Source organism: Nannobrachium achirus (assembly GCF_963921795.1).
Source record: "Nannobrachium achirus genome assembly, chromosome: 19".
Lineage (NCBI taxonomy): Eukaryota > Metazoa > Chordata > Actinopteri > Myctophiformes > Myctophidae > Nannobrachium > Nannobrachium achirus.
Genome location: NC_137826.1, coordinates 6,580,509 through 6,596,027, shown reverse-complemented (window position 1 = coordinate 6,596,027; position 15,519 = coordinate 6,580,509). Strand labels below are relative to the sequence as shown.

Genomic DNA, 15,519 nt, shown 5'->3' with positions numbered 1-15,519 from the left:
GATGGCAGAATGTGATTGCATTAGAGTTGGTGCTGAATGTCCCTCTGTGGGGATCAGTCTGCTTTTGACACATCTCGTCTTGTCACGCTAGGTGTGTAATCGGTGCGGGTTGTTGCCAAGGTTCACGCCCCTCACGGCTTGGGAGCTTTTGTTTGCATGGTTGAAGGTGCAGTTCATGACAGTACACTTCACTTCAACTAAACACAGTCAACTAAAAGGATACCAAAGGATATCAAAAAAGCTTTTGTGCTTGTTTCGTTTCAATTGGGGTCCGTTTTAACTCATAAAACATAGAATGGCAGACAAATAAAACACAATACTATGCGGAAAAAGAACAAAACAGTCACGCAGTGACTGGGGGGGGGGGCGTGAGCTTTGGCATCAACCCGCACCGATTCCACCCCTCGCTCTTTGTCCCACAGAGTGGAGCCACACGGCGTCGGTGGGAGCCGTGAGCAGGCACAGAGTCAACGCTCCGGCTCCTCTGGTCCATTCTGTCCGCTCCACCAAGACCAGCACCACGGACAGCACCTCCGCCTCCTCCGACTCCAGCCAGAGAGTGGGCTCTATCAGGAGACCCAGCCTGGGTGAGGGGATGTCACAGTCCTTGCACACACACACACGCATGCATTTAATACAAAACTGAATGTGGTACATTGGTCGTGTAAAAGAAGTGTAAAATCCTTCACTGTGTTCCAGGACTGTTTGTGAACGTGATGTCTCTGCCTCGGGCTCAGAGGGGCTCGTCTCCTCTTCCATACCAGAGCTTCCCGGAGGGGGGTGAACCCTACAGCCCTGCCTGGGACCACTCACCCCCCGAGAGGGGTGAGCCCTATAGCCCTGCATGGGACCACTCACCCCCAGAGAGGGGTGAGCCCTATAGCCCTGCATGGGACCACCCACCACACCCATAAACACCCACTCACACATATACAGTCTGTCCTGTTCTACTATATTCCTAGAAGAAGAAAAAAAAACTCTGTATATTTCAAAATATTACAATATTACACAAGACCACTCAAAACAAGGATTTATTTTTTTGTAAAGATATTTTTATTTAGACAAAAGTCACAAGTTTTTCAATTTTACAATATAACAAAGACAAGACAAGGACAAAAACAAGGATTTATAATAGAGAAATGTCAACCTTCTGAAGTCAGAGTTGCTTGAAGTCCAGTGGGAAGTTTCCGCAGTCAGTTATGATTTGGGGTGCTATGGCATCTGCAATGCTTTTTCACACAATATTTTAATTTTTCGAGAAGGATCTGTATATTCTAAAACAAGTTTTTATTTAATTTATTTTTTTGACCCATCAAATATAATAAAATGTCACTCCTTGTGACAAATAACAATAGAATAGAGAACACAAAGTTCTTAAATATATGGCACATTTAATCAGGCTAGTTGTTGCAAATTCAGTTTGTATATTTTTGCAAGTCGAATTGCTCTAATTTAATCCTTTGTTGGTGTTTAAATTACTAGGCTAAATATCAACTCTATATACTGTAGTCTTACCTTGTGGTTTTCAGTTTTCTATTACTAGTATTTATCAGGGGTTGGTTGGGTTTTGAAGCTACACTCTATATGTTTTATGTCTGTTGTCTCCCTCTCCTGGCCTTAAGAGGTAACTGCAGTGATGTATCAACTAAAATAAAGATAGCTGCATTTAGTGTCCGCTTTAATTTAAGGAGGCTTCCAGCCCAGGTTAAAGTTGATGGTTGACTTTTATTATTAAGGATAGGATTTTTAACCATGGACGTGGGGTTGCAATGTGGACAGACTGCTAGTTTTATTTTCTAATGTGTTTGTTTCCTTAGATGTGTTTATTTCCATGTATTCATTGTTTCCATTGAGGATAATTGGAAATAAGTGTTGTCAGTCATACTTTTCAGTGTTATCCTCTGGGATTTTCATGTCATGATACTCTTGTTTTGTGCTTGTGAAATTCCTAATAAATCAAACATGCTACACAACACCAGGGTCTCAATGTTTCAAAGGAAGAGTAGGGACAGTCCAACCTCAAACCACTTCAGATGTATTAAATGTTTTAACATACTTTACCATGCAGATTGGTTAAAATAATGTTTAATTGTAGCTTTAATCTAGATAAATCTGTCCTATATGTCTGTCCAATTACTCAAAGCAGACCGCAAGGCAACAATGGAAGGCTGTGTGTATGTGGCTTTTGAGTGAGACCGCCGCTGAAAACTACCGTTGCGACCCGGTTGTAGGTCGCTAAATGATCTCGCTCTTACTGGAGAGTCATCCCCTGTAACTTAGCTTCTTACACACACACAGATCACTAAGGAGTGGTCACAAAGCTGAGGTGTCTAGTGTGTGTGTGTGTGTGTGTGTGTGTGTGTGTGTGTGTGTGTGTGTGTGTGTGTGTGTGTGTGTGTGTGTGTGTGTGTGTGTGTGTGTGTGTGTGTGTGTGTGTGTGTGTGTTTGTCAGGATCAGGCTAAAACCATGCCCAAAAACCCAGTAAGGTGACAACAGTCACATGAAAGCACATGAGGAGGGCACCACTCTCCCATTGTCTGGCATTTTATGTAAATGTTTACCAGCATTGTAGCATTTTTACATGCAGTATTTTAAAAGTACCACAAGTAGAAAGTACTCATTTTATGCAGAAAGTACAAGTATAAAAATCTTTTGAAAATAGCTGATCTACATGATATTCATGTTTTTTTTTAGATAATATTTCCCGACACATACTTTTTGAAACTTTTTTTATTGAAATATCACATACAAAAAATATAAACTATTAAAATAACAATTGGAATGAAAATAAAAAACACATCTAGTATTGAAAAAAAAAAAAAAAAAAACAATGTCTGTGCGCGGTGCAAGGTGTGGCCTTCAGCTCTGTCCTGCATCCAACACCTCTTCCTCGTTTCCCAGAAGAGTGGGGTTTATCTCCCCCGCCGGGGAGAGAGGGAACTGGAGACTTTTAAAGTGTCATTTGTCGTAAAGTGGCAGTCATTTTAAATGTTCAGAACCCAGAGGTGTAGTGCCCAGAGCCCTGGTCATGCTCGAGGGTGGGAGACGGTTCGACCCTGGGCGTCATGGTGGGCGTGGGTACTGGTGTCAGGAGTCTCTGCTCAACATCTGTGGGCGAGCATGTATCGTGGCTTGAGGCGTGTGGTACGGAAGATACTGTGGCGCTTGAAAACCGCGGGGGGACATGAACTGATGTCCAGGATGAGATGTTGACGGATTTGCTGATGGCAGAGATGTTGGCGCTGCAGATGACGGAGCGTTGTCATTCTGACTGGGCCTGGATAACCTCTTCCATAAACTTTGCCATCAATGAGGCGGCCTTGCTCTGCTGTGGGATTCGCCTCATTTGGCCAGCTAAGAATATGGCAAAGCTGTCAAAGTGGTCTTCGTCGGCTTTCCTCTGAGCTGCCTCGGCTCTCCTCCGGTCGGCTCTCCTCTGAGCTGCCTGGGTGAGCACTTTCAGGCAGTTCGTCTTCTCTTTTTCAAGCTCCTCCCATAGACTGTACTCATCCTCTTCATCCTCAGAATCGACATCTCCGATTGGCGAATGAAGCTGGAACAGAGCACACAACAAAAACTAATGAAAACAGTGTCGGTGGTGGCTTGAGTCAATTTTGTGCGTTTTTATTCCATTACTTTTAATTAGGCCTACTTGACACAGTGTTTCTAGATTAGCGATCATCCACCTATATATATAGGCTACCTATAAATGGGGCGAGTTATACTTTCTTTCATAGTAGGCTATATACACAATATTTTGACCCCCTCCTCCCCACACACACACACACACACACACACACACACACACACACACACGCACACACACACAGACACACACACACTAATGCACACGTCTTGTCCAAGGACAATACAAGAGGGCTGCGACATTTTCCTTAGATAAAAGCGTTGTTTCGTTTTAGCCTACACTAGCCTTTTCAATTCTTCAAATAACAATGAAAATCATAGTTTTTGGTCATCCTTTGCCTATGCATTATCATCATCAGAAAATGTATTGTATTTTTCTGATGAATTAATTAAAATTAATCTCCACCATTTAACTATCTTTGTATTTACCTCCAACTCTGACGGCAAAAGATCCAATCCTCGCTGATCGCGTCTCTGGATCAATGTTTGTGTCCACTTTCTTTTCCTTTTCCTCTGTGGTGGAGGTGGTGAGTCGTCGCAACACAACAGCGCACAGACAGCAATATTAAAAGTGTCATTGTCACTGTCACTGTCAGTGCTAGTGTCAGTGTCCATCTTCGAAGTTGGAACAAGTGAGTGGAGAAAGAGAAAAAAAAACCTCTTGCTTTTATTCCTCTTGAGGGGGCGGGATCTCGGCTTTACAACCTGTCTAAAAACCTGTTTCTTTTGTGAGGCACGGCCATGTGCCAGTTCACATCTGCATGTGTTTGTGGGTGCGTTCGGCCTCCTGCCTGACGTCTGCATACACATCACATCTGCATACACATTGTTCACATCTGCATACACATTGTTCACATCTGCATACACATTGTTCACATCTGCATACACATTGTTTGTAATGCAATGGCCTCCACCCACCCCCCATGTCTTTCCTGGGGTATGTCCTGTACAAGTGTACATCATGTTGTGTGAGGATGAACTGCTACTGGAGGTCATGTCCATAGTCTCGATGATAACACTATGTGTGTCTAACTATCTGGGACTGCCACAAGTCCTGAAATAAACCTTAATAACATACTGTATTATAACACTGAAATTATTGAACGTGGGCAAACACATACAGACACAAAAACTCAACCAATATTTTGTTCTATTCTGGATCTAATTCTATTTAAAAGTGGAGTTTATGTAAAAGATTAACTGTATGATGTATACATGGTTTTGTGTCTGTAGACCAAGGGTCTTCAACAGGGGGTCCTCCAAATCTTTGTGTGATAGAAACAGTTTTCGCCTTTTTCATATCAACCACTTGAACCCCAGCTAGCATCCATATTCTGAGAACTTTGGCCAAAAATAGCAGATATACAAGCTCACAACGCCTCGCTGCTTGTAGATCGTCTATTTTCGGCAAAGAGGTTTGTTGTTGAGGGGGAAAAAAGCAGACTAAGTACAGAGTGAAAGGTCAAGTTTATTAATTTAAGTATTGACGGTTCAAGTGATATCTGAAAACACAAATTGACATGAATCCAAAATACACTGATGGATTGTGCTGTTAAACGATGAAACTACAGTATATGGAATCTATGAACAGGTTGTGGGGGTCCCTGCTTCATCTCTCTCTCTCAAAGGGGTCCTTGGCCTGAAAACGTTGAAGACCCCTGCTGTAGAGTGTAGTGTCTTGTCAGTGTGTGTCATTATGGCTGGTAAACAATGTAATAACACCTGTACTGTTCATATACACTGTATACATTTATGTTTGTAAAAGATGCAACTTGCATTTGGCCATGTATCTATTTGCCTGGCCTTGTCCCAGAATCATTGCTTCGGCCAAAGAAATGATAAGTAACTGGTAGTATTGGTTTCAAACCCTGCATCACTGTGAAACTGTTGAAGACTCAAAAGAGGAGCTTGGAGAGCATCTCTATATGGTATTGTCATTGCAAGCTTGTTATGTCGTTTAGCAACAAGTTCTAGTTTATATTTATTGTTTTAGACGTTTGCTATTACTCTCCCCTTTTGTTAAAATTGTCATTATTTTGTATTACTCTGCAAACAGAACCAGGGGTAGGGTCCCTGTCCACTTTTCCAGCACCCTGGGCACTTCTACTGTCAAATGGAAATGACAACTTGTGCCTTAAATCCTCTTCTGTGATTGCACCAATGCACGTTTGTATTCTGTTCAGAAAAAGCTGGAAATAAACTGAAACGGAAATGAAATGAATTAGCAGAGTAGGCAAAAAATAAGTCACAAGAGTGCAGAGGGAAACATGTAGTGGTGCCTCAGGTTCACAGTGAACCTTGCCTCTGTCCAGGGGCGTCACACCAAATTCTGGGCCCTGGGTACAAGGATTCACTGCGGGCCCCCCATGAATGTTAACTATTGAAAAATCGTGAAAATGTGTGCCAAGAAACCTATGTTTCCATGTCAGTGATGCTCAAACTTTTTCATGTGAAGGACCCCCCCATCTCAAAATATTTAGTTCCAGGGACCCCCCCAGAAGCAACATTTTTGTTACAAATGTTCACTAAAAAATACATATATTCAAAGATTTGCGCACATTTTCACGACTTTTCAAAAATAGCAGATCTACAAGCTCGCAGCGCGGCACTCGGTGCCGCGCTGTGAGCTTGTATATCTGCTATTTTTCAATAGCTAAAGTTACTAGGGCCCCTCCACCTTGGGCCCTGTAACTCCAAGTCCAACTTTCCTACCCCTTGTGACGCCCCTGCCTCTGTCAAAACAACACCATCTAATTAACATTCTTATCCTTTTGTGGTCAAGACAAAAACAAATCTAATCACGCCTCCACCTCCATGATTAAATTAGCAGTTGACACAACAAAAGTGAGCCTGGTTTCAGATGATGAGGAGACGGCCTACTGGCTGGGGTGGGACGCGTCTACAACACTAATCCTCAACACCTCTAGACAAAGGAGATGCATATTGACTAAAGGAGAGAGACCACCACCCCATACATGGGGAAGCATGGAAAGCAAAGCACCGAAACCTAAAGCAGTGGTTCTCAACCTGTGGGTCGGGACCCCCAGGGGTGGTCCCCATATTATTTTGGGGGGTACCCAGATGATCAACTTAATGTGCAACATTGTTTTCTCACTCAACAGTAAACAAACCAACATAAAGTTTAAGTGTAAAGGGGGTATATAAACAAGTGACAATTTAAGGACTTTTTAAGACTAAAATGACAAATTAAACATTGGCCAAATTGTCAAATATTAGAGGCAGAAATTGTGTTGCGAGGCGTTGTGAGCATGTAGATAGGCTATTTTCACGATAGAACCGTGTCATACAAAATGTCATTCCTCGACTCTTAGCGCTCGTCAGGGTGGGGGGAGGGTCCACAGTTAAAATATGATTATTTTGGGGGTCTGAAAAGATTGAGAACCACTGACGGGTACACATTATTGTGTATCATTATTTTATGCTTTAACTATTGACAAATAGCAGATATACAAGCTCACAGCGCTGCACCGAGTGCCGCGCTGCGAGCTTGTAGATCTGCTATTTTTGAAAAATCGTGAAAATTTGAATTTTGACCCGATTCTATAAGTGTCTTTTGAATCCTTCTAAGATTTTTTGAAAAACCTTTGATTCTATGTCAGCAATCTGGCCAGCCATCGTCAAAGAAAAGGTCCTTTTCACTTAACTGGAGCTCAGTTAGTCTGTTCTTGAGAGACTACTATGTCAGTGGTTCTCAAACTTTTTCATGTGAAGGACCCCCAAAATGATATGTATTTGACCACGTACCCCCATCTCAAAATATTTAGTTCCAGGGACCACCCAGAAGCAAAATTTGAGTTACAAACATTCGCTTTGAAAATACATATATTCAAAGATTTGCACACATTTTCACGACTTTTTCAAAAATAGCAGATCTACAAGCTCGCAGTACGGCACTCGGTGCCGCGCTGTGAGCTTGTATATCTGCTATTTTTCACTGGTTATAGCATTCAATAATTCTAGGCCTAAATGGGTTAAAGCTCCTTTGGGTCACATCAATGTCAGAGCAGCTGCTGAACTGATGTGTGGATCTCCAGCACCTCACACCTGGTCAAATCAGCAGCTTCTTAGAGCTGTCAGCTGTGTTCTCCATCACACCCCCTCCCTGCCCAACCAATTACATTCAAAGGAGCTTTATTGGCATGAGAAAACATACGTTTACATTGCCAAAGCAAGAGAATAAGAATAAAATAAAAACAGTTGAAAATGGGGAACATACAGGTATATACAGTGGGTACAGCATTGTGTAAACAGCGCTATGTCACATTGTGTAATTTCATTTTATACATACAAAGAACACCACTACACTACAGCACTTGTTCCCAAACAGTGGACTCGAGACCCATTTGTGGGTCGTGGGCACATTTTTATGTGTCCCTTATTTTTTTGTTTCCTACATTTTGTTTTTAATTATTATTTCTAAACATTTTCAAAAAACATTCCTCGAAAAGCAATTTTTTTCATGAATTAAAAAGAAATGCCATGATTTTTTTCTAAGTAAGTCATTAATAAATACAATAAAAATCTAGGAAGTTCCATAAATTGGACAACAAATGTTTAATAAGTAGTGAATAGCCGATCTACAGGCTCACAATGCTGCACGCTTGTAGATCAGCTGTTTTCACTAGGTGTGTGTGTGTGTGTGTGTATGTGTGTGTGTGTGTGTGTGTGTGTGTGTGTGTGTGTGTGTGTGTGTGTGTGTGTGTGTGTGTGTGTTGGGGGCAGGGGAGGGAGTGATCAGCTAACTCTTTGGATGAACCGACCAATGATGGTTATCCAGAGGTGATGTTCAACTGTGGTTCAAGACAATCAGTCACTTGAGAACAGTTTAGAGTTTTAAGCCTACTTGACACTTGTGAGTTGTGATCTGCTGCTAACAACGGAAATACTAATTTACTCAGTCGGGTGTGGTGAAAATCACAAGGTAAGTTACAACAATTTATTATCTGTAGTAGGCCTACTGGGCCAATTAGGAAATGTAGCCTACTGTAGGCTAAATAAAGAAACTTTAACTGAAAGTTCAAACTTAAAAGTATTCTATATAGGCCTATGGTAGCAGTGGTGGAAAAGGTACTCACATGTTTTACTTAAGTAAAAGTATCAATATTGCTATGTAGAAATACTCGGTTACAAGTAAACGTAACGGAATTAAAATTTTACTTGAGTAAGAGTATTGGCATAGAAATGTACTTAAAAAAGTAGGCTACTCATTATGCAGAATGACCTATTTCAAGTGTTCACATGTGTGACTGTTTTTTAACACACTAAATGGTTGCTCATAGCATTACATGGGTAGATACTATTTGTATAAATAGCCTATACTGTTCTGTGTGGTAGGCCTATAGGCGGCAGGTCTACCATGGTCTGGGCAGGGCAATATATTGATATGCTATTTATTACATAGATTGACTTAAAGCAAAGCAGAAATGTTTAACTTGGTTGCCATCAAACTAATCTGGGAACCCATTTTGGTGTTTTCTTTTCCACTCTCAGAATCACAAGTCGGTGTCAAAACATCATGTCTGCTAACAGGATGAGCCCCGAACAGAAGCAGGTGAGCACAAACATCACATGAAGAAAGAGATGGGGCCTCCATTGACCAATAATGTTTGTGTGAGCTATTTGTAGGGCTGCATGTTAAAAAACATGAACAAAAAGTGAAATACAACAAAATCATGCTGCACAATAAATCCATTTAGGATTTCTAGTAGGTTTGCTGTGAAAGTTTTCTTCACACTACAGTACTGAAGTTCATTTTGTAATATGAGTGCTGCATCATGTATCTTGGTTGGCAGAACTGTAAAATTGAACAAATGTAAACTTACTTCTCAATTTGATATTTTTGCTGTCTGGCTGACACGGCAAGAACCCACATACGTAAGCACTCAGCTGCAAATACCGGTATACACTGTATATTACAGAAATAACATCCACCCCAAGTAAAGTACAGTAAATGTTTCTTGATACGGTGGTCATCCATTGTAATGCACAGAGTCAGAGATTAATCCCTTGTAGGAGCAAAACATATCTGGCAATACAAATAATTCTCATTCCCTCTTAAGGTGCTGCGTTTGGTGAAGTGCTGTCGAGATGCTGAGGGCATCAGTCTTCGGGACCTGAGGCGGAGACTTAGTGGCATGAGTTATGCTGTCATGTTGTAAGACCCTCTCCTCTCCTACATTATTATTATTATTATTTATTTAAACCATTATTTTATGCTTTAACTATTAAAAAATAGCAGATATACAAGCTCACAGTGCGGCACCGAGTGCTGCGCTGCGAGCTTGTAGAGCTAACATTTGTGCAAGTCTTTGAATATTTTTGACCCGATTCTATACATTTCTTCTAAATCCTTCTTCTAAATCAGTGGTTTTCAAACTTTTTCATGTCAAGGACCCACAAAATTACATGTATTTGGCCGCCGACCCTCATCTCAAAATATGTTGTTCCAGGGACCACCCAGAAGCAAATCTTTGAGTTACAAATGTTCGCTTGTTAAAAAGATATATTCAAAGACTTGCAAAAGAAATCAAGACTTTTCAAAAATAGCAGATCTACAAGCTCACAGCATGGCACTCGATGCTGTGCTGTGAGTTTGTATATCTGCTATTTTTCAATATTTAAAGCATGAAATAATTCTACGCCTAAATGTAATTAATCAAAATATTATGCATCACCAGAGACGCAGTGGAGTTTCTGAGTATGGAGCGAATGATCTTTCCCACCGTCGATGAGTATCACTACAAATGGACGGACACTATCAACGACTATATCATGTCACCAGATGCCATCAATGTAAGATTATAGTTTTATTCCCAGGGACATATTTGTAAAATAAACGGTAAAAGACAAATTCCTCCTGTGAAAAAAAAACATTCCTGGCAATAAAAATAATTGTGATTCTCCCCTATAAGGTGCTGCGTTTGATAAAGAGCTGTCGAGCTGTTGAGGGCATCAGTCTTCAGGGCCTGGAGGAGAGACTTGGTGACATGGATTTGCCTGTCATTTGGTAAGATCTTCTCCTATATTTCCTCGACTACATTATTGTCTTTATATTGGGCTCTGAATTAGTCATGTCGGCTCACAGGATTAACCAGAAATAAAATTCCACACAGGCACAGCTGTCTTTATAGGCGAATCCACAGAGCGCTGCCCTGTAGTTGCGGTGCCAAGCGGTGCCAGTTGACACCACAGTTATGATTGCCACTCTGTGGATTTGGCTATATGGACAATGCTGGAGCAAGATATGTAGTCCCTCTGTCCTAACAGAGCCTGCAGCACAAGACTTTTAGTAAAAGACCATTTCGACTTTTAGTAAAGACCATAGGTTTTGTTCACGCTGTCTAAATCTCTCAACCTTTTTTCTGTATGGGCAAACTTTTCATGTCCCAAGAATCCATGGGCACATCAACATAATACGGGGGTGTAAATATCGTCACTGTCGGGCAGAAACCTTGTATTTCCAAGTTTCAAATGTGTACGTTTCTTCGCAAAATAAAGCCCTGCTTCAACATACAAGGCTGTCGCACAACAGTAGTGAAAACAGCCGATCTACAAGCACACTACGCCTCGCACCTAGTTTTAATCATTTTATCTGTGATAAATACAATACTGGCTTTCAAGCAGTTTCAAGGGGCACTCTTGACCCTTCTCAGGGGCACACCAAAGGTCCCCAGGCACAGTCTATCTAGGTCGTCCTCAGACGAGCCCTCCATCGTTGTTTCCAGTCATCTCGGTTCTCCATACATCTGGCCAGCTCATTGGTGTTCTGTGTCCCTACGTCTTCCTTGAGTACGTCCACGTATGTTTTTGTGGGACGTCCTCGCGACCGGTGCCCATGTGTTGGCTCCCACAGTACCAATTTGCTGGCTGGAAGCTCCTGGTGTCTTTGGCAGTGTCCTGCTAGTCTCATTCTTCTGGTGGCAATTTTCTCGCTTACCCTTGGTATACCCTCATACAGGCTCCTGTTGGTAACATGTGCACTCCTGTTGATGTTGAGTACTGCACGCAACATTCTAGTGTAGCACCCATTTAGAGACTTCACAGTGGTTGAGAAACACTGGTCTAAATACTATGCCTCACCTTTCAAATGTCTTCGTACAGGGAAGCAGTGGAGTTCCTAAGCAACGAGGGATACATCTATTCCACCATCGACCAGTATCACTACACGTCCACAGACATCATCAACAATGTAACGTTGCATGTCTCTTATTGAAATGTACTTTGTATTTTCAGCACGACGGTGTAAACTTGGTTTTCTGCTGTACCCATCTCCTGTTGGGGGACTGCAAATTTTGAGTTGTAACTAATTCTGGGACACTTTGAACTGTCCATTGTCCCTACTAAATAAATAAAGTACCTGGACAATGTTTGATATCTTTGTATTTTGAGGGGAAAAAATAAATACAGTAAATAAATAACTAAATTATCAAATAAATAATATTAATAATACTGTCCTCATCTCACAGAGACAAATTCTTGTGTGTACCAAACATACCTGCAATAAAAATAAATGTGTTTTTTCCCCAAAGGTGCTGGGTTTGATTATGTATTTTCAAGATGCTGGGGGCATCTGTCTTCTGGATCTGAAGAGAGATAGTCGCATGAGTTTGCCTGTTATCAGGTAAGATGTCATACTGTATTTATTATTACCCAAATTAGTCAATGACAGTTGACAGGAACATCCAGGGAGCTACAGTATGTGTCCTAACAGAGCCAGCAGTATGAGACTTTTAGTAAAGCTGATTGTGGTTTGCTTTGTTTTTGCACACAGTATCTAAATATAATGCATCAACCTTCCACTGTCCTCTGACAGGCAAGCAGTGGAGTCCCTGGTTGACGATGGACTGATCTTTTCCTCTATTGGCGGGCATCACTACAAAGTGACCAAGGCCATTAATAAAGTAATATATTGAAATGTATTTTGTATTTTCACATGGCTGTAATAATGTAATGCACCAACTGCACAAAGACAAATTCCTCGTATGTGCAAAACATCTGTCAATAAAACTCTTTCTTTTCTCTCCTAAGGTGCTGAGTTTGATAAAGAGCTGTCAAGATACTGAGGGCATCAGCCTACAGGACCTGAAGCAGAGGCTTGATGGCATGAGTATGCCTGCCATCTGGTAAGACCCTCTTACATTTGTTCCTGAATAAGTCATGTCAGGGGCCCTGTATGTAACCAGGAATCTCATACTGCAGTGGTTCCCCAACTTTTAGCTCAAAACCCAATAAGAGAAATTAGACATTTGCCCGGGACCAAAAACGAGTGAGCAGGGATGTGCTGGGCCCCTGATTCAGACCGGGAAAAAGAGTTGGAGGCCCTCATTGCGCGCTATAGAGAGAGATCTCTCTATAGCGCTGCTGCTACTCAAAGATTTGCCATTTCAGATCATGACAAGTGACAAGCCAGTGGGCCAATTACATAAGTTATATTTTGTCGTTGTCGGGTGGAAACCTTGTATGTCCAAAACCGTTTGTTTTGTATTTATCCTTTAAAGAAAATTTTAAACTAGTGAAAACAGACGATCTACAAGCAGATCGGTGCGAGGCGTTGTGTAGATCTGCTGTTTTCACTACTTTTGTGCAACAGCCTTGTATGAGGAAGCAGGGCTTTGCTTTGCGAAAAAACTTTATAAATTTGAAACTTGGAGATACGAGGTTTCTGCCCGACAGTGACGATTTACTTTGTTGGCCACCCTGCCCCCAAAATGGAACGAAGGCCGACATTTTATGAACCGGCCATTCGGGAGTTGCCCTGCTCTTCCCAATGGCCAGCACGTCCCTGCGAGTGAGCTTGTAGATCTGATTTTCTTAAACTTGTTTTTATTAAGTCATACCGCATCTCAACCTTATGCATCCCCTTTCCACTGTCCTCTGACAGGCAAACCGTGGTGTTCTTGACCGAGGCCAGACTCATCTTTGCCACCATCGACATGGAACACTACAGCTCCATAGACACCGCCCATGAGGTAATGTGAGGCGTGCAGGGGGCTAATTTGTGGTGGGAAAAGTACTCAAATTCTTTACCTAAGTAACACTGCAATGTAGAAATACTCTGTTAGAAGTAGAAGTTTGGAATTCGAAATGTACTTAAAAGTACAAAAGTATCTGTATCAAAATGTATACAGGCTACAATAATTATTTACGTTGTAAAATCACGTTCATGTGTGCCTGTGGAGAAAACAAATCATACGAAGCGTCTGCCTGACACACTTTTCAAACTCTCCTTACAGATACTATGATCAGAATGTCCAGGATCACACTGAGTGTCTTCAGAAAGCACATCTTGATGTCCTGAAGTGAAAACTGACTCCAGCATCAAGCAACTGCAGTGCAAGACACGCTTCTCAACCAACAGATTGAATGTACTTCATGTAATACATGCATGGGTACACTGAGTCTCACCATGTTAATTCACATATTTTCTCTGTATGTGAGATATTAGCCTATATCACGTGTTTTCATCTAAAGTGTGTACACACACACACACACACACACACACACACACACACACACACACACACACACACACACACACACGCGCGCGCGCCCCACACGGGAAAATCCCAGTTGTCCTGCGCCCAGTTGTCCTACGTCCCAGTTGTCCTACTGTGTCCCAGTTGTCCTACTGTAGCCAGTAGCTACATGTAGCTTTCCCCCACCTCAGCATTCGTACAGCTACTCAAGTAGTGTACAGATCTCGCCGAAAATTCGCCATCCTACTGCTGTAATTATTGTCCACGACATTGCAAGCGGCGCGAAGGCCAGCGGACCTTGGTCCTGCTCTTCGCGCCCGAGCGCCGCAGGCGCGAGTTACGAAGCCGTGGTGAATGCAATCGTTATATTTATGCCCAGGCCGTAAGGCCTGGGCAAGCGCACGATAAACGCATGAATGGGATGAAGATCGCTTGCTTTACAGTCTGTTCGCGGACTAGCCCATACAGCCAGGCTACAGTAGGACAACTGGGACACAGTAGGACAACTGGGACGTAGGACAACTGGGCGTAGGACAACTGGGACTCACACACACACACACACACACACACACACACACACACACACACACACACACACAGATATTTATTTTGACCACTTCTTAATTCTCACCTATGAATTGTTTGAATTGAAAGTGACCTGATGCTACCAAACATCTATGAGAATGAGTTAATAGATGTAGGTCTATAAGTTATCATATCAGTCGTTCTCAAAGTGGGGTCCAGGGACCCTTAGGGTTCCTTGAGGTGGTTCTAAAAGTAGGCCCTTCCAGGCCTCTGTATGAGTGTTATGAGTTATGAGTGTTCGTGAATTGAAATAGTTTCAGAACCTATGAAATGCACACTTTTTTGTATATATCCAGGTACCAATGTATTCTCCTCATACTCTGCACACTCTCCATTGTACTTTGTTTTAACTATACATCTTACTTTACCTGTACTACTGCCAACTTTATTTTATCTTTATTATTATTACCCTTATTATTATTACCCTTATTATTATTATTATTACCTTGTGATATTGTAATTGTTTTTAGCACACTACAGAACATGCCACACTAACATGATGCTGCCTGTACCTGTATGAGTGAGAAACAAATAAACCCTCTTGAATCTTGAATGATCATTGTTGTTACTAATAGTGGGGTGGTCAGATAACACTATCGTGTTCATCTAGTATTCAATCAATCAAACAAACAAACAAAAAAACACTCACCTGTCTCCAGAGCTTGTCTGTACAGTAGCCTATGTACTTGAACATTTAGACTGATAATCAGATCATGAACACACAGCCTCTCTTCACACATTACTTGTAGCCATTTGTACAATTTCAGACTTTTATGAAAAATTATGCTGGGT

At 41.7% G+C, this 15,519-nt stretch overlaps 1 protein-coding gene across 1 annotated transcript in view; it reads left to right on the top strand.

The window, feature by feature from the left end:
• The window catches only part of adgrg4b (adhesion G protein-coupled receptor G4b), a gene marked incomplete at both ends in the record, with an annotated part of 50,173 nt that extends 47,036 nt beyond the window's left edge, over positions 1-3,137 (top strand). Inside the window, 3 exons of the mRNA XM_080748730.1 lie at positions 423-587; positions 700-870; positions 2,998-3,137. Of these exons, the coding sequence (XP_080604856.1) occupies positions 423-587; positions 700-870; positions 2,998-3,137 (476 nt within the window). The remainder of the gene's footprint in view (positions 1-422; positions 588-699; positions 871-2,997) is intronic.
• Positions 3,138-15,519: the final 12,382 nt, after the last annotated feature.